Source organism: Myodes glareolus, chromosome 15 (genome assembly GCF_982192425.1).
Source record: "Myodes glareolus chromosome 15, mMyoGla1.1, whole genome shotgun sequence".
Taxonomy (NCBI): domain Eukaryota; kingdom Metazoa; phylum Chordata; class Mammalia; order Rodentia; family Cricetidae; genus Myodes; species Myodes glareolus.
Window position 1 is genome coordinate 32336294 of NC_142040.1, and position 20757 is coordinate 32357050.

General features: G+C 39.7%; 1 protein-coding gene across 6 annotated transcripts in view; it reads right to left on the reverse strand.

Moving 5' to 3' along the window:
- Nucleotides 1–20757, reverse strand: part of Rnf180 (ring finger protein 180) — a 170932-nt gene that overhangs the window by 36720 nt on the left and 113455 nt on the right. For all 6 annotated transcript variants that reach the window (XM_048442963.3, XM_085676747.2, XM_085676750.2 and 3 more), the window contains one exon: nucleotides 16107–16332. In XM_048442963.3, coding sequence (XP_048298920.3) covers nucleotides 16107–16332 — 226 coding nt within the window. The remainder of the gene's footprint in view (nucleotides 1–16106; nucleotides 16333–20757) is intronic.

The window sequence follows — 20757 nt, forward strand, 5'->3', positions numbered from 1 at the left end:
AGTAAAGGGAAAGAAAAGAGCGTTCTAAGCATTCATCTGGATGAAATGGCATGAATGTGGTAGATTACCATAGGATTTTGATAATAAATTCGGATCTCATGGAGTCTGTAAATATAGAAATGTATTTAACTTTTAAAAATCTCAAATATGTCACCCAGATTCCTATTTGATGCAGCTTTGAAACTATGCTCACATACAGAATGTGTGTTTACTGAGAAGCATTTGCAACAGGAACCATGCCAAGCAATGAGATGGTGGTGGCACACTGCAGTCTGTTGTCAAGAGGACTGCAGACAAAAGGACAGAAATAGACAAGTTTTGGGAAAGAACCAAGTCTCACCACTTTGGTAACAGTTTAGCCAGAGTGTGACCAGGGCTCAGAGGTGAGAGCAAAAAGAAACTCCACTTCAAATCTTTTTATTTTATAATGTGTTTAATTCTTTGGAAGGATGTATTGGGCATTTACATCATGTACTGCCTCAGATCAGAGCGACCTTTAAAAATGTAAAAACACATTCTCAATATTTCAGAAGCTTTGCTAATGAGTTAAAAAGGGAATATTTATTTGCAGTACCCACAGGCCAACCAGAGGCTGTACATGGTCTTCCCTTCAAACAGTAGACAGTCTGAGAGTCACAGAGCCACACAAGGGCAGACAGGCACAACCAGAGTCTGACTTTTCTATGCAGGAGCTCTCTTTAGAGGGGGCAGTGCAGGGCTGGTGGCTGTAGTAAGAAACAGCCGGCATCTCCATCAAACCTGCTCTTACTTTCATCCCCAAATAATGCCATGTAGCACCTGGCCTGCTTTAGTTTCATTCCTATCTTTTTTTTCTGAGCCTCAGTCTACTCTGATTGCATGTAATAGTCTCTGTTTTCACTTATCACTGCCTTAGGTTGATTCTCAAGAAAGTCAAAAGAAAAACTAATTTGCAAGCTTCTATTAACCACTAAAGGGACAGTGTAAGAGAAAGCTAGGTAAGCGAGGCTCTCTGTGAAAAGCGCCAATTCCAGCCGCATTCCTGGAGCTATACCTGTTGTCCAATAATTCACGCACATGAGCAAGGGGAATTTTTAGCCTGCTTATGTAAGCTGGGCTTGTTCTGGCTTCTGCATTCTTTGTCCCTTAAGTGTTGGAACACTGTAGTGCTTCCAGGGTAGATAGCCTTGGGCGGTCTTCTGCAGAAATGCACAGATGATTTTACAAAGCCCGCTCTGTCCACTCCCAACAAACAGTCCCTTCCGTCAAGACAACTATCTCCTGGCTAGGAGAAACTATCACCATCTCACACCCTCTGTGCCCTTCACAATCCTGCAAAGGAGAACAGAGCCATGGAACGGCTGGTAACATCACCTCGCCCCAGGACTAATGATTTTAATTTGTATAATTTAATTTAATTTGCATAATCAAGAATCTTTTAGGTGATACTGTGTTAGCCATTATGAAAAATGACACAACATTCCAAAATGCTCTTATAAATAGACCAAGGTGGTAAGGTAATAAAGATGTCCTCTAGAGCCAAAATAAACAAACGAAAACAGTGTGTAACTCAAGAATCTTATCATTCCTCCCTCTTCCTCCCGGAAATATTGTAACCAAATTCTAAAATGGTGATGCAGTAAACAGAGACACTATCACACACTCTCTCTTTTTTTGAAAACTTATTTGGAAATATAATTGAACTCTGGTTAAAAAAAAAAAAACAGACTTATGAAATACAAAAGCAGCCAGAAGCTCCCCCCCTCCCTGGAGAAGATGTGAAAAGTGACATCAACAATGGTGCCTGTACTTCTCTTCTGGGCTTCACGGAATTCAACAGTGTGCTCTTTAAAAAGCAACGTAGTGAAATACTTAGATAACACATTCAGGGTAAACACGGCTGGAGCAATTGTTGTAATTTGCAAGCTATATGGCAATTGTCCCTGTGCATGCACCAGCATGCCTATGGCATGATTTAGTGAGACTGATCATTTTGGATGATTCTATTCGCCACGATTGATCAGAAAGGCATGTGGACAAGAGAAGATCAGGAAAGCATTACTGCAATTATTGCTGGGCCAAGGAAGAGCTGGGCTTTTGCTTTTTAACTGTGGGGCTTTCCATCAGTCACTGAGCTGCTTTTAATATCCACTTCCCACCTAATCATCAGCAAAAATGTGTTCTGTGATCTGCTATGTGCCTGGTACTTTGATGATGTATTTAGGGATAGAGATTAATTGAATCTAATTCTGTCCAAAGGGTACTGTGTTAAATCTACGCTTTCTAAATTCCTGGCTAGGTGTCAAAATCGCTGAGACACTGCTAAAAAGGCACATCCATCCAGACAGTGTGGGGCAGCGCTGCTGCTTATGTGGGCTCTAAGTCTGCTCTCTCCAACAAGCCCTTTGAATGATTCTGATTCACAGCTAGAGCTGATTGACAGCCACTGGGTGAGAAATGACTTTAAGTCATTTTTGGTTGTAATACTATTTAGATGTATCAAACCTTATCTTACGGCAGAGGCCCACAGTGCAGCACTGGGCTGAGCTCCCAAAATCCAGTTGAAGAGTAGGAAGAGTGAGAATATGAGCAAAGAGGTCAAGACCGTGATGGGGACACCCACAACAACAGCTTACCTTAGCCAATGGGTGCCCACCACCTCTGACCTGACAGCGAGGGAACCAGCACAGGACCAAACCAGGTCTTCTGAATGTGAGTGACAGTTGTATGACTGGGGCAAACTGCAGGGTCACTGGCAGGGAGACCAGGATTTATCATTCCCTGCTGCTTGCATTGACTCTTTGGAGCCCATTTGAGGGATACCTTGCTCAGACTAGACATAGTGAGGGGGACCTTGGTGCTGCCTCAAAGCAATGTGCTTGACTTTGCTGACTCCCCATGGGAAACCTTACCCTCTCTGAGGAGTGGATTGGGGGTGTGAGGGGGAAGGTAGAAGGAGCAGGAGGAGGGGAGCGAGTGGGACTGGGATTGGTATATAAAATGAGAAAAAAATAAATTAAAAAATGCACCAAAAATAAAAAACCCCAAAACCTTATCTTACACTTCTATAAAACATGAGTAGTACCCTTCCTTACCCAGGGAAGATAGTCTTTTGTGTGTGTGTGTGTGTGTGTGTGTGTGTGTGTGTGTGTGTGTGTGTTATTTCATCTCAATGGCATTTAGGCTCGAAAATTCAGGCATCAGCAACAAATAGAGCATCCACCATTACATATCTTAAAACAGCCTGCAAGAAACACCAAGAACAAGCAGGAGCCAGGAGAGAGGTGACAAACCATCTGTGTCTCTTTCAGCTGCTACTACCTATTAGAAGCACATGCTTCTTTGTTTTCAATTATTTAGAATTACATTTTATTTATTTATTGTGTGCGTTTCAGAGGGGTGTGATGCATTTATCTAAGTTATTCTAATATCAATAAAAACTCGAGAGTCAGATATCAGCATAAGAACCTGAAAGATCCATAGAGTGGTGAAGGAGCCATCAGCTGACCCTAACTCTCCAGGCTTACTAGATAGAAAGGGACGAGGGGTTCTCTAAACCCCTCCCGCTATCTTCCTGTGCTCCCCTATCTGGGTTCTCCTAAACCTCTGTGGCTAATTATGGCCAGGCAATCACTGACTCCGCCCTCTGATTCAAGGTAAAATTTATAAGACCCTCGGAAAGTCAGTGCAAACAAGTCCTGCAACAGGGGTGCATGCATGCTACATAGCTTGGGTGAGGTTTAGGAAGAGGCTCTCTTCTCCTCCTTCGTGGTTCCTGGAGTCTGTGCTCAAGACATCAGTCTTGGTTCGTTTACCAGACGAACCATCTTGATAGCCCAGGGTATGGGCTGTTTATTACAAAGAATACTAGAACTTGCTAGGTATAATCAATATTCAGTATTATTGAATGTGTTAGAAAATACTTAGATCTGTGACCCTGGTCTGATGATACACTTAGCTAAAGGTGGTGGTTACAGCAGTGGAAACTGCAGCACCTTTATGTGATGCTTTCACTTAAAAAAGGTAATTACTCAGGGCTGGGGAGATAGCTCGGCAGGTCATGTACTTCCCATGTGTGGGGTCTGAATGAGAATGGCTCCTATAGGCTTATATATTTGAGTTAGTCCCCAGTGCATGGAATTGTTTGGGAAGGACTAAAAGGTGTGGCATTGTTGTAGGAGGTGTGTCACTGGGGGTGGGCTCGGGTTTCAAATGCCAACACTGTTCTCAGCTCTCTCTGCCTCAGGACTGTGGATCAAGAGTTAAGCTCTTAGCTTTTGCTCCAGTGCCATGCCTGACTGCTGCCATGCTCCCTGCCATGATGGTCATAGATTCTAACCTTCTGAAACTGTAAGCTCCAAACAAACTCTTTCTTGCAGAAGTTTCCTTGATCATAAGTTAAATTTGGTGGCAATAGTACCGAAATGGCAGCATCTTAATGTGTTGCTTTCATAGAAAACAAAGTAATTACTACTGGGTAGACCTGTCTGGCCTAGAATTTGATGTAAAAGCCAGGCTGGCCTCAAACTCACAAAGACCTACTACCTGCTGAGTGCTGGGATTAAGGCCTGTGCCATATAGCCAGCTTTTCTCTTTGATTTCAGCTTTGGGCTTGGTATTTGGTAACTGTATGTTTGCACACTTCATTATTGTTAAGTAAATATTTGTTAAGCATATTTCTAGCATCCTGCTAACTGTAGAAGGGAAAGCTATACAACCGGCATGGAGCCTGTATTCAACTGTATGTATCAAGTAAAAAGGCAATCTTAATGCTATGAGCAGAGGGTTCTCACAGTTAATCCAGTGTAGTGCCCTGGAATATTATTAAGAAATGGAAGAGGGTAAGATTATAAACACAAGGCAGAGTCTATTAGATAGACCCAGTAGTATTAAACTCTTAATTTAAAATGCTGAAAGCTATGTGTCCAGGTATTTCATTCAGATTATTAATGTCCCTGTTAACTCATTTCTCTTTCTCATTATTACAAAACACTTTCCCCATAATTAATGTCTTAGTTTTATATTGTTTGATAAATGATTTTTAATTTTTTCCCAGGAATATAAAGCACAGAAGAACATCTGAGAGAAAGGACACATGCAAAAGTTGTGACAGTAATAAGCTACTTCTCCCAGAGTTTGAAATTATATGATTGGGGGTTCAGAAGCTTATGTGCATGTTATATATTACTCTTTGACATTATTTGATCCCAGAGTAATGTAAAGACTATAGATTTCTATGTATGTCTATGTACGGACTATGCAATACTACACATCTGCAAGGACTAAACAAGAGATGGACTTAGACTCCCAGTGAGTGGCTACTGGTGTAAGAAGCAGTCTTCTAAGGAAATAATCCTCTGCAACTGCTACTAATTCCTTGTTACTCAATTTTCTTTTGGTTTACAAAGACCATAAGTGGAGGTCCTCAACCTGTGGATCACCATGCCTTTAGGAGCCGCATGTCAGATATCCTGCATAACACTATGATTTTTAACAGTAGCAAAATTACAATTATGAAGTAGCAACTAAATATTTTATGGTGGTCACCACAATATGAGAAACTGTATTAAAGGGTCGCAGCGTTAAGAGGGCTGAGAATCCCTGCCTTATGGAGTGTTCTTGGAATGTTTTCTACTTCTTTCTGGGGCATAGAATCCAAATAGTTTTCCCTGTACTGTTTAACAGTGGAAAGAGTAAGGTTGAGTTAAGATGTCAAGCACATCTGAGACGCACAGGAATGGGGAAGGGCTAACATGTTTGACATTAAGACACACTTTGTTGTAAAGCAATGGAAATCACAAACTGTTGCCAAGCTATTTCAGGACTTCAGGGCAATAATTATTCACACCTCTTAAGAAGGGTGAGAAAGTTCCATTTGAAACTAGATTCTAACACTCCTACTGAAATGCATTTTGTATACATTCAAGACACTTCAAAATGTTCAGTGTGAACAAGGCAGAGAAAGCTGGGTCTGTTGTTAGGTCTAAATTTAATGGAAAGTTACCATCTTCAGTCACAGAAATACACAAGGTAAGATAGAACAGTTTGATCAGGGGGCCAGTCCTTTAGGCTCAGGCAGTTCTTACTACCGGGAACTGAAGATCTGCCACCAGCTGGGAATCCTAAGGGATTTGTAGGCTGGGAAAAAATCCAACCAGGACGCTCGTTAAATTCTGACAAATCTTATCTACACATGCTTGCCAAGTAAGTGTAAATGTGATTTTCATACCTGTCCCTGTGACTCGTTCACTACAGCTACGGAGGGAAGGACCATCCTGCAACTAAAGAACTTAGCCCAGAGACGCACAACAAGGACAAAAACAAGCCCAGCTTAGTTCATCTGCCATTTTGTCAACATGGAGCTACAGAGTCTGCATCTTACTCATCATTGAGAGCAACTCATGCTTAGTGTATTTTTAATATTGAGGAGCTCTTGTGCCGGGTAAGATAAACTTTTGTTGAAATTTTGCTCAGCTTGATTACATTTTTCCCTTCAGCATTTGGCACCACAATGTTTGGATTTTATAATATAAATTAAATGTAATGCTGTGCCAAAACAAAGGAAGAGTTATGATGATGATATTTTAACCTCTTAATTAATAGGTTAAAGACTTTTATTTTCTTTCTTAATTTTTTACTAAACCATTTTTAATTTAAATTTATTTTGATCATAGTCCTTTTCTTCCCTACCACCCAACTTTTAGTTCTTTCTCAGAAACAAACAAAACAACCCCAGAAACCAAGTACAGCAACAATACTACCTTAAACACGAAAACAAAATAAAACACCACCCAAAACAACAACAAACCCTCTAAACTGTAACCAAATAAAACACACAGAAAAACTATGGAGTCTATTATATGTTGGTCAACTACCTGAACATGAGACCTGCGCTGGAGTGGTTGATATACCCCGTACCACTGGAGAAAATGAATTTTCTGTCTCCCAGCAGGTATAAATGACAGTTTTGTGCTTAACAGTCACCCTAGTGGCTAGGTTTTCTGTTCACTTAAAATATAACAAAATAAAATATAATGGGATAAAATAAAAACTATCACATTGAAGTTGAAAAAGACAAACCAACAGAAGGAAAAAAAGTGCAAGAAAAAGCCTGAGTCAGAGACCCACTCTTTAGCAAACTCGGGAATCTCATAAAGACACTAAATTGGAAGTCAAAATATAAACACTGATGACCTTGTGCAGACCCTATTCATGCTGCCCCTGTCTCTGTGAGTTCATATAAGCATTGCTCATGTTGATTTAGAGGGCCTTGTTTTCTTGTTGTCATCCACCCTCTCTAAGACTTAAACATTCTCCCTCTCCTCTTCTGAGGGGTTCTCTGAGCCTGGAGGGAAGGGATTTGATGGTTACATCCCATGTAGGTCTGAGTGTTTCAAGGTCTCTCATTCTCTGCATAATATCTGGCTGTGGGGCTCTATATCTGTTTCTCATCTGCTACAGGAGGAAGCTTCTCTGATGATGGCTGAAAAACATACTAATCTTTGAGTATATTATTAGGAGACATTTTATGACTACATTTCTCCTTGTTTTTAGACCAGTATTATTTGACTTTTATCCTAGGTCCCCGGGCTATTTAGTCTCGGGTTCTTGGTTACCCTAGCAGTATTGATATGGGATCCATCTCATGGAGTGGGCCTTAAGTCAAATCTGTTATTGGTTAGTTGCTCCCACAAGTTTGTGTCAACACTGTCCTAGCATATCTTACAGGTAGTAAATGTAATGATCTGTCTCTTTAAGAGACAAGTCACGCCCACTCCCTCTCCTGTCTGCTGAGGCAAGCTGATCTTCAGCTTCCAGCCTGATTTCTCTCTTTTTGCCATCCTCCTCTTAGAGAGGCAGCTTCAGTCTCTCTATCCGTCTGACTCTCACCCGCTGCTGGCCACATGGCTCGCCGCCGGACCAGCCACCTTCGTAGACCAGCCCTGTGGTTTCATGCACCATCCCTGCCTGGGACTGGCTGCTTTCGGACCTGGGACCAGCTGCCCCCTGCCTGCCAGGGATCCTGCAGCAATTTTTAATAATCCATTACAGTAAAGGAATGCAGAGAAAGGGTTTGTGGCTGACTTGGTGCTTATGTTTCTCTTTTGATAGTATCTTTAACAAATGGTGTTGGTCCAAGTTGGTGTCTGCATGTGGAAGAATCCAAACAGAATACTTAGCGGCCTGCACAGACAAATAACCCAATTAAAAAAGGCATAAGCAGAGAATTCACAATAGAGGAAACTAAGATGGCTTAGAAACACTTAAGGAAATGTTCAACATCCTTAGCCATCAGTGAAATGCAAATCAAAACTACTTCGAGATTCCATCTTACACCTGTCAGAATGGCTAAAGTCAACAATCCTATTGACAGCTCATACTGAAGAGGATATGGAACAGAGGAACACTCTTCCGTTGCTGGTGGGAGTGCAAACTCAAACAGCCACTAAGGAAATCAGTGTGGTGGTTCCTCAGGAAGATGGGAATCAATCTGCCTCAAGATCCAGCTATACCATGCTTGGGCATATACCCAAAGGACACTTCATGTTATCACAGAGACACTTGCTCAACCATGTCGTTGTTGCTCTCTTCATAATAGCCAGAGATAGGAAACAACCTAGATGTCCCTCAACAGAAGAATGGATAAAGAAAATGTAGTATACTTACTCTTTAATGTTACAACATTTAACCAAACATTTTACCTCAGACAATTATATTTATTTTGGATTACCAAATCTTTTGGTAGTTTTGAAGATTTGAAAAATTATTTAAGCTTTTTTTTTTCAGGAATGTCCATTTTGCCTAAGACAGAAAAGCCAAAAGAAAATCTATCTAATCAAACCCAGTTCAACATTAAAATTTATTGAGCACTTAATGTGCTTCAGACAAAATGCTAAGCATTCCTAGTGTTGTTATATGTTGTTGTAGGATACATTTGAGGACAAACTTTTTGAAACCTATCGAAAGGGATACATTAGTGGTTCCTCAGAGCTGATTAATGGATAACCTTGGCTTAACTAAATACAGAATTCTTTGTCCTCTATGTAAGAAGAAATACAGCTCTATTCTGCCTTTTCACTATTTCATTAAGTTTGTTAAAGTTATTCAGTTATATAAAGTGATCAAGACAAGGTTTCACTCTGTATCCTAGACTAGCCTGGAGCTTGCTACGTAGCCTCGCCTGTCCTGAAACTCACAGTGCTCCTTCTGTCTCCCAAATTATGGGTACAGGTATGACCCGCCATATCAGCTATATCATTATGTAAAAACAGTCAAAGGAACACACTTCAAAGGTTAAAAATATCAAGTGGTATAGTAGTGATCAAGAAAAAAATGTAAGAAAAATAAAGGTGTCCATGAGTAGCTGCAGCTCCTTGGGAGCATCAGAGTGCATGTTTACTTAAGCTGGGAGATAGCCTGGACAACACCGGATATGCCACCTCCTAAAACTAGAGTGGGTGATCTGTGCTTTACCTACCTCAGTCCCAGGAACTGTGTTAAGTCATTTCAGGGCTTTTCTTCTAGAGATGAGTCTCCATAATTATGAGTCAATGTTTTTCAGAAATTAGTTTGTAAGCACTTAATAATATTGAAGTGATCTTGGATAAGAGTAAATATTTTATGGCTATCACTTATGTTTAAGGAATAAGAGAAGATATAAACTAGAACATCAAGTCAATAAATTATCAGACATATTGCTGAGGATAATTATGTTGGTTAAGAAGATTCCTTAAGTAAAAATATATCTCCACTGATATGTGGACAGAGTAAAATTTTTAAAGTTGTAAAAAGATGACAGAACTCTGAGAAACCACACTTTAAATACTGTGAATATTTTGTTATTTCTTTTCATAATAAAAATTAATTTGCATACATTAAAGTTTTGGAGTGACTATGCTGGAAGACAAATCAACACCGTCAAATAGCCTTCCTGATACAGAAGAGTATGGGTTTCAAAGGCAGAGATTATTACATATGAGATGAACTGGAAAAAATGGAATAGTAGAGGCATGCACATAAGCAAACTGAGAACTGCATTAGCTTAAGAATTAATAGAGGAGACTTGCTGGCATAGAATCAGAGAAACTATGAAATGACCTTCCTATAAATTTGGACACGATCAAGAAAAATCACAGATGGTCACGGTAAAAGGAGGATAGAAAGAGTGTGTTATTCTTGCTAAGAATCTGTACGCCCTGGATGGAATCAAGCAGGACATTAGAAGGTCAGACAGAAACAGGATAATTCAGAATTATTTGGTACTGTCCCCAAAGCTGCAGGATGCCACTGCCCTGCTGCCTAAATTCAACTAGCATCCTTCAAATCTTGTGACAGCCCCAAAATCTCTGATGGGACATCACATTCCCCTTTAATGCTTAGTTTCAGGTTAGCTTAAATGTTATTTCCCTGCTTGTGGTGTAATTTCCACACACAGGGGAGGTAATCAGCTGCCTCTATTTATTTGTATCTGCTCACCCTTTCTGAGTTCTGCTGCAGTCCAGCGTATTAGAACCAGAGGTTAGCGAGGCAGTGCATACGAAAAGGTTGGTTGAGAAAAGAAAAATATTAGAACAAGGGTAGGAACTTTCCTGTAGGATCAGGGTGTACTGTGACTAGGAAAGGGGCCGGAGTAGTGAGTGATTTTATAGCAGATGTACTAATGCTGTGACCCCTGTTGGGCAAAGTATTTTCTTTCAGTTGGAGGCTGTTAGTTCATTCCCAGCTGCTCAACCCCCAAATAATCACACAGAAACTATATTATTTGCAATGCTGTTTGGATAATAGCTTAAGTGTATTTCTGACTAATTCATATCCTAAAGTCACCCATCTCTATTAATCTGTGTATTGCCATGTGACTGTGGCTTATTGGGTAAAGTTCTGTCCCTGGTATCTGTCTCTGGCCGGCTCCATGGAGTCTCTCGACTCTGCCTTCTTTCTCCCAGCATTCAGTTTAGTTTTCCCTGCCTAGCTCTACTCTGCCCTATCACAGGCCAATGCAGAATGGCCTTTACTCATTAACAAATAAAAACAACACATATACAGAAGGACCTCCTACATCAGACCCCTTTTCTGTGCAACTTACAGGATTTCACAACGTGGACCTTGAGTCTATTAGTCAGAATGCTAGCAAAAAGATCCTCATTTGCCCTTTTCTGATATTTCTACTTTGAAGTAAGGCTGTTTTTTAACTTTGATGAAGTCTAATTTATCTATTTCCCTTGAATGTTTGTGCCCTAGGTGTTGTATCTAAGAAACTACTGTTAAATCAAAGTTGACAAAGACAAAGACATGCTTTCTTCGAAGAATTTATTTTAGTTCATTCTATCTTTATGGCTTTGTCCTACAATGAATATACATTCACATATTGTGAGGCAGGAGCCCAATTCTTTTCCATATAGGTAAACAGTTGTGCCAGAAGCATATGGTCAACCACCATTAAAGCTTATTTTTTGTCATTCTTGTAAAAAAAAAAACAAATTAACCATGGATATTTAGGTTTTTCTTTTTCTTGGGTCTTGTTTAGTGACTGCCTACTTTTTGATTCTTTAGAACTTAAACACACAGTATAGAGAGGTCCTTTCCTCACCCAATTCTTACCCTCCACTCTTACCTATGGTCTCCTTCACGGTTGTTCTCAATGCCATAAGGCAAAACCTGCCCTAGGTTCAGATTCTGTGGTGCTCTACTACAGGGGCAGTGTGTCCTTATCTTCCTCTGAGGCTCACTCTACCCTGGGAAGGTTCTTCTTAGCTGTTTTCCTTGACTATCTTCCATGGTTGTTTATTTATTTATGTATTTGTATGAATATACGTATGTACATACTTATATATGTATTTCTAGATGTTATCTTCCAGGCAGGGGTTTTGTCAGAGATCAGAAGAGGGTGTCTGATTGCCTAGAACTGGAGTTACAGATGACTGTAAACCACAATGTAGGTGCTGGTGACTGAACCAAGGTCTTCTGCAAGATCAACAAGTACTCTTAGCCACTGAACTGCCTTCCCAACCAAACGGTGGTAAATTTTAGTAGGTATTTTTTTTTAATAAACCCTTACCCATTTTTTATGAAGTTAATGTGATTTAAAAGAATATTTTCATTAGTTAAATAGTTATATGGTAGAGGTTATGGATACCAATAACATATAACCACTTCACATATCCACTTTAACTATTTCTTTATTAATTCAAAATATTGTTGACTAGCTTTTATACTGTCTTCTATCCTTCACACCTGTGAATTTTTGTGCATCTATCATTTTTAGTTTCCTTATTGTTATCTTTGAAATTTGTATGATTTTATCAGTAAGCTGCTTTTTGTTTGTCTTTTGAGACAGGGTCTATTATCTTATCTAGCCTTTGTTGTTCTAGAACTTGTTCTATAGATCAGGCTGTCCTTGAATTCCCAAGATCCTACCTTCTGAGTGCTAGGATTAAAAGTGTGCATTATCATGCCTGGTCTGTTAAGTTACTTTTAGTTGAAACTTAACGGGAAATCTATTAAAATTGCCCTAGTTAATGAACAAATTTATTATTTCATATAATAGGAAATCTAAAGCTCGACTTCAGACTTGTTTGACTAAGTGGACCAACAACAATATTACAATCCCATTTCAGATATTCTTCTCAGATCTGACATTCATATTAAAGTCATACTAAGGTTGATTTATCACTTACTCAGAAGATGTCTACCAGCAAGTAACACTGTTAGACACTTTTGTTCCTGTTCAAAGAGAAAGAAAACAGTTCTTCCAATGTATTTTCTTTTCACCTCACTGGATAGACCACATGCTCATTTGTGAACCAATTGCAGGCCAATGAGATAGATTAGTAAGAAACAGAGGATGGGGTCTGCTACCAGGACCCACCAGCCTTTGTTAAGAAGGCTCAATGTTCAGCGCTAAGCTAGGAAGAGTAAAGGTGCTTAGGGATACTAATTAGCAACATACAGAACCCATTACCAATGTGACTTTTTCCTTAAAACTTTCAACAGTCTAGCTTCATACCTATTTTATAGGCAAATCTGGATGCTTCTGTCATTTCTTCTGTCTATCCTGTCTCACTTCAACTTTTCAACTTTTATTAGCATTGAGTAGCTAACATTACCAGCTAACACTAAGTAATTTAAGCCAGAGCATATAATTAGGGAAAGTTACAATTCAAGTATAAGGATATTATAAATCTGGAATGAGTATCATTGTATTTCTACCCATTGAGCTAACCTAACAGAAATATGATACAAGGGACCCCTTATTCATCAGGGAGCATCTTCACTGCTATAAAGGAGGACAGTTTTTCCACTATAACCTTCAGCAGTAACAATACCACAATCAGAACCAAGTTTTTCCTCTATAATCTTCGGCAATAACAATCCCACAATCAGAACCAAGCTTTTCCTCCATCACCATTGACAATAACAATCGCACAATCAGAATAATGATATTAGGTAATTTATATGATTAATTTTTTTCACTAAATAATTTCCAACACTCAGATGCTGGGAACAGAACTGAAGGCGAGGTGCCTTTCCTAACATCCACAGAAATAGCAGAAACTGAAGAAAGAAAAAAAATCAATGTGACCATAGCAAGCACTGGATATAGAGACATAAAGTTAACATAGAATGTGCAGAGCCTTTAGGAAAGGAATTATAGAACTTTACTGGAAAGTGATAAACAATAATAATTAGTATTATAAAAATATTCACTAAAACGTCACTCATCCTCAGATTAGTTTAAATTTACTTTGTGAGTTATTAAAATGTAAATCCTAAAATGGTAAGAAGTGAAGTAACACTCGTGACAAGGCAGTCAGAGGAATGGACAGCTGCCAAGAGAGACATGCTTTAGGAGCGGCTCTGCTTTTCAAAGGAAGACAGTTGAATTGGCACAGAGAAAACGGATGTTAAATGTTCCTGGGACATGTGCCTAAGGGTTGCCAATGGTACTTTATCCTTAGGTAAACAAAGCACCTCAAGAAACATGGGGAAATTATGACAAAACGCAACTTAAAACAACCCAATCGTAAAGGGGAGGCTTATAAACTTGTGTGGTTAATAGAGCCTTTAATACCCAAGTTTTAAAAATAAAGACAAAGGCTAAAACACCTGATGCTACAAAACAAACAAACTAAACAAACAAACAAAAAACAAGACCTAGAAATTTGGTCCATTCATAAAGTACCATAACCAAAAATAAGGTGTAAAGGACAAAAAGAGAAAACTGTTTTCCACATTGACCAAAACTGGCACTAAATGTACAAAATATCCTCATGGTCAGGAATTTAAAATGGAAAACTAGATGGCCAAGGCTGTCGAGACACGCCCTCCCACACTGCTGTTAAGACACAGGCCTTAACTACGATCTCTACTTCTGGAAGTTCACCATAAGGAAACACTACATGATGTGTTCAAACATTTATCCATGTATACTATTAATATAGAAATAAAATTATAAATAAAAAGTGTAAATACGCCATAAAAGTAACCGGGCTAAGCAGAACAGGAGGCCATTACAAGAAACATAAGGACTTCAGGTTAAACAAGGGAACAAGTTAGGAAAAGAAAATGTTCACATGATCTGACAGTTTGAGTAGCAATGACAAAAAATTAGACATGCATACATGCATGCATATACATATTATAGAAACAAATATATCAGATGCTACTAATGGTAGGTATATAGGTGAGTCTGAGCTTATTACTTAAAATTATATTAACAAGAAAACTAAGCCATATTGTATTAGCAATTAGCGATATGGCTTTATCTAATTTATACTCATATTTCCTCAGGTTTCCTTTAAAATACCATGAGCAACAAAGAGATGCTGATGCTTCAGTTTTCCCTGAGGATGCTTTTAAAGCTATTGCTTCCTCTTGAAATGCTCCAGAGAAGCCACCAAAAATTTCTTGTAGGGCTAAGTGCCAGAAACTCCTTTAGCTATCCTTGAGAATTTATATTTTCTCTTAATGGATAATGAAAACCACTTCTTTAATGATTTCCTTGTGTTTTTCCTTATAGGGTGTGAACATTCAAAACTGCATCAAACTGCAGTTCCTATGTAGGACCCTGCAGTTTACCTATCTGCACCTCTACCTGTAGACAGTCTGTGTTCTCTTGGTATTTCACCGACACTTGGTCACGGGATGTGAAGTGATCTAGTGCAGCAGGCTTCTTGCACTGGGCAGGTGAGAGAGGCATAGCTTTACTTTGTCTTCACTGTTTGACTAGAGGGATTCACAAGGCTTTGTGCTTTGGCTGGGTTAGGGTCCACCCGCACTGCTTCACCCAGATGGTGGTGGGACTGTGACTTCTTTCAGGGAATAAAACTGCCGCTTAAGTTCTTCAATTTTACTATTAATAAAGTACATACCTTGACCTCCCTCTGATTCTGTCAGTCTGAGGACAAAACATGGCGGTGGAAAGCCCCTTCCTCCCTATAGTAACAGCAGTGCCGCTTCCTTTAGTTCTCCATGCTCACGTGCATTAGTTTCTGTCTCTCTATCAACACGGGCAAAACGTCATTAAGGGGACTATATGTCATCTCCACACAAGTAGGTAAACAGTCCATTACTCTTACTTGCTTAAAAAAATGGACGTAGCCACATCTGGAATGATTAGAGCAGGTGCATCAGATCCACTGCCTGTGGCTGCATGCACCTCTGGATAGCTCTGAATGTCACCCAGCACATTTGTAATTAACAACATCATACAACAGTGTGGAAGACTGAGCATTCCTCACTTATAGATTTGGAAGTTTGGGTAACAAGCTTAGTTAACTGTCTTCAGATACGAGGGCCACAGACAAAGCAAGCAGCAGAGGCGGATGAGAGGAGCAGTGTTTTCAGCTGGACTCTCCCTCACCCTGGAGGGGACTGACTAGCAGCTAGCGAGGATGAAGGGGCCGAGTGCAGAGTTAGGCTCAGTAATGAAGATCTACTTTAACCTCTGGTTCTGGCAGGGTTCCATTAGTTGGGCAAGCATTCTTCTATGAACTAGAGCAGCAATGACTGTGTATGCTTTTCACTAACTTCACGACAATTTATATGATGCCTTTGGAGTTACCCACCACCCCCCCCAAAAAAAATTTAGAAAACATTAGGTGACTATGATAACCAAAGACGGCATTTACCTGTCTGGAAAAAGACTCTAGAAATGATGGTCCGGCAGAGTGGGCAGGGAGTGCTTGCGGGGTTGTCTTTGGCCAGAGTCCGAAGGCAGGGCTCGCAGAAGATGTGACGGCAAGGGTAGCACATGTAGGGGTTGAAGTACACATCCAAGCACACGGCGCAGATGTAGCTGTCCTTTTCCTCTGTGTACTCATTCTCGTCATCCGTACTCATCTCATTACTCAAGGTCTGCAAAACACACGGGAAACATTTTTCCTGGTTTACTGTAAGATTGGATTTCCTGAGACGGTGACTTCACATTTTGTTAAAATTAAAATATTTATGAGATGTGTATAGTATCGGTTTCCGTAACATATTCCAAGTGATAGATATGTGATTTGTTAAAGTGAGAAGAAACAAAAAAAAACCATATGAAAATCTCAGAAGCTTCCACTATTCTCTAATATTTCTACAGAAAACTGGAGGCTAAACCGTACCTAAGCATCTAAAGCACACCCGTGACTCTAACGAGAGTCACAGGCTAAACGTTGCATCTGCCAGCACTGGCATTACAAATCTCCCCACCCCTAACCAAAGTAGTGACTGGCATCGGTTATAGGATGTTACCGTGGCATCTTCTCATGACGCCCTTCAGGATCCCTCCCTCTCACACTGTGCCCGTAGCACTTCACCTTCCGTGCCTTCTATCCTTCTGCGACTCAGTGCCAAGAAGGTGTCAAAGTTAAGGGACTGTCGGGAGGTAGACGTGCTAAAGCAATGTGGGGTAATGATGGGATTAGCTTTGTGGCTAAGAAATATGAGGAACCAGTTCTCTCCCCAAATGTAATAGTTTGGGAGAGGCTACTTAGAGCTGCATGAGGTATGGTAGACAGTTTCTATTATTTAACCTCAGAGGCAGCCAATCTGAACGTTGTGCCGTGGGGATTAAACCAGGGGATCCACTTCAAACATTCAGCTCAAATCCTTAGCTCAAACAGAGTTAGCAGATGTTAACCATGGCCACCTTCTTCCTTATCATCCTGGTCGCTACAGAGTCTGCTAACGCCTTAGGGAAACTTTTCTCAAGCTAGGAGAAGTTCAAGAAAAAAATAACCAGATGGCTTCTTTTCTCCTCATGGTGATGAGATCAGTGAATAATACTAGAAGGGACCCTGGTAAATTAGTACCTGTAATACATATATAGAGGTATAAACATACACAGAAGACAAAAGAGGCTTGAGATACAAACAGAAACCAACCAAACCCTCTGTAATGCTTTGAAGGTCCATCTCTTCCAAAACTCCTACTGAACCTTAACTCCCCAGTGCACAGTGATGAGACCCTGGGGCAGAACTCTCAAGAACAGTATTAGTAACCTTTGTAAAGGCTGAAGGGGGCGAAACTCATCCCTTCCGTTCTTCTATTCCTCTGACGGTGAGAACTGCGCTCAGCCCCTACAAGGAAGCACTGCAGATTGGGCCTTCATCGACACCTTTCTAGGACCTGGACTGAAGCTTTCCTGCCTCCAAAAATGAGAAAAATCTCTATTCTTCTAAGTTTACCAGTCTGTGGTATTTTGTGTTATAGCATCAAGTATCTCAGCCTGAACAACACCATGGTATAAACTGTTATTTATCTAGATGTGTTTGGTTTTCCCATGGCCGTTCTCATTTTATAAAAGATACAGCTAAGTCTGAGCCAGTTTACTTTTAAATAAAAATCATCTTATAGGCATGGGGACATTTTTATTTAATCTAGTTATTTGTTGGTACTGAGTTAATGTGTTATAAATAATTTTTTCTCCTCTATTTTGACTTTTTGCTCTTCTAGTATCATCCGTTGATAGAATGGGTTCTTAATTCAATAACAATTTTACTTTATGGGGTTTCCATTATTTAAGAACCCTTGTCTTTTTTCCAGGGTCATTAAGTTAGCATTACTTTATACTTCATACTATTTCAAAGTTATTATGTACCTAAAACTGATTCTCTTGCAAGGTGTTCCTTACAGATGAACTCAATCCTGCTGTTGAATTGCTCATCTTTTTTTTTTTTTAAACAAAGAATTTCCTTTCGTATACTACTCTGCAACCTTAGAAAGACACTGCTGAAATCCTTCTACGTTAGTTACTCTGCAACAGTGCTGTCTGTGGTCATTCCTGGCCATTTCCACGACTATGTACTTGTTGTCATGTTTTGGTTTAAAAGCTAAAGTTTTACTGGAATTATATTGAGCCTATGGATAAAATTATGATGTGTTAGAAGTGTTTATAATAAAAAGCTTTAATACTCAGAGACTCATTTATCTCCTTATTTATTACAAAAGCATTTAAAATCATCTTGGTACAAATCTCTTCTTATTTGAGCCTTGCCTCCAATACTACTACTTCCGTCTTCTCAGCTAGCCCATTTCTCTCAGTGTGATAGGCATGCTCTACAAACATTGTACCCAAGCAAATGTGTAAAGCAAAAACTGCCCCTTTCGCTCAGGCTGTCTTTTTCTTCTTTCAACAGTAAAACATCCCAAGAGACTGACTGTGTTGTAGGTGATTGCTGCTTCTTACTTCCTACCCTCTCTTCTGCCCACTAACCTGCCTTCTGTTCTTAACACAATAAGATAACACAATAACTTACACAACCGTTAGCAGCCTTCAGTGCGGCCATATTAGAACACTTTCTGGGCTGTCTTTCCTTGCTCTCTCAGCAGCATTTTCTGGGTAGACCAGGTCTAGAAAACAGAGCTGTTTGAGCCCTCACGCTGGAGCTACATGCAGTTATCAGCCAATCAATATGGGTGCTGGGAACTGGCCTTTAAGTGGGATTCATCTCCAGCTCTGTTAGATCTTAATTTCTAAATATGGTTTTGTTAGAGCTTGTTAAGTTATAGCAGTATCAGAAATGTTACATGTTTCTAGCCAAGTTCATTAAATAAGTAGCGACCATTATTCAACAAACAACGACTACACAAAGTATTTGGAGTTTGTGTTGAGGTTTTTGAAGACTTATCCCAGGCTAGATGGGAAAGGGCTGTAACTATCTTTTATTGACAGTAAATGGTATCGGAAAGCAGGTAACAAGAACTATGTAAGATGTTACCTATATGTTTCTTACATGTTTTCCATATGACAGGTTTTTTTTATAATGATTCATGTTTATTTTGGATTACATTACCAAATGTAATAAGAGAGAGAGCAAAGAAAATGTAGGAAAAAGAACTCAGTAGTATGACTTGGTTGCTGTTGTTCTTGTCTGACATGGTACATACAAAAGGAAAAGGTAAGTTCACTTCAAACATTATTAAAGGAGGAACAGAAGCAAACAGCATTGAAAGAGACAACTGTTTCTCATGCTCAATCAATAAAGTACTTCAAAAACGTTTAAGAAACAAAGGTCAGCCTGTAGCCAAAGATCAGTGGGGTGTCACTTGCAACACCTGGTGGTTGTAGTTCAAAATTGTATAGGGATATTCAAGATGCTGAATAAACACCCAGCATAAACCTCCTCTTTCACAGAAAGAGCCAAAATGGCAGGTATGCAGTTATATTCTGAAATGAGCGATTGATGGAAACTAAAGCTCCTCAAGAAAGGGACTGAAACGTTCTTATGTTCAGAGACAACAGTACAGCAAGAGAAACAAGACACACGGTATTTGCCACTGTGGCTCTTCGGGTGAGGCAAAATGAGTCTTCTGTGGTTAGGGATCTGAGCTGAAGAGAAAACACCAGCATGCTGTATCATTATAGAGTTGGCAACCTAAAGAAGTTTCACGATCTGTATAGGCTTGTAGCCCACTCAGGTGGATAACCTGAAATCTGCTCAGTAGCCTTGCTTTGAGAAAGGATACCATATCATGTGACCTAGCAACTGCCCTGAGTACACGGGGGCCATCTTGTGAAATGAGCTGTTTGTCTGTATTTGGACAGCTCAGAAATACCTGACTATTCCCATGGTGTGCACAGTGTCCAACACCATTGACCATAATAAAACTTATAGAAAGACTATAATCTGATACTCAGGTAGACTCAAAAGCAAAATTGCATAATAGATACTCCTAAGGAACATCTTCAGTAGAAAGCCATTTACTAAGTAGAAAACTCTTCAGGTAGACATATCTGAGTCCCTAGAAATTAAAATACCATTTGGGAACACACAAAAAAAATACATGATGCTTCAAGCATCACAATATTTTTCAAAGAACACAGAACTCTTTAGGAGCAGATCCCAAAGAAGTGACTGCTTGAGACACCTGTGAAATATTGAAAATAGCCATTACAACTAGGCTTGGTGACATCAAGAGACTACAGATTGCTCAATAGTTACAAATGTGTATGGTTCTTGCAGAAGGCTCAAGTTTGGTTGCCAGCACCAACATTAGGCGGCTTACAGCCTCCTGTAATTACTGCTCCAGGAAATCCAACAACCTCTTCTGAACTGTGCCGGCACCTGTACTCACATGCACATACTCCATAAACACACACACACACACACACACACACACACACACACACACACAAATAAAAATAAATCTTTAAGAAAAAATATGAGAGCCAAGTGCAATAAAGCGCAAGAGGTAATTTTCACAAGACCAAATGCATGTAAAATTGTTTTTTTAAGGAACAACTCTGATTTATTTCTTTAGAGTCTTAAATAATAGTATCTCTTGAGTTCACATTTT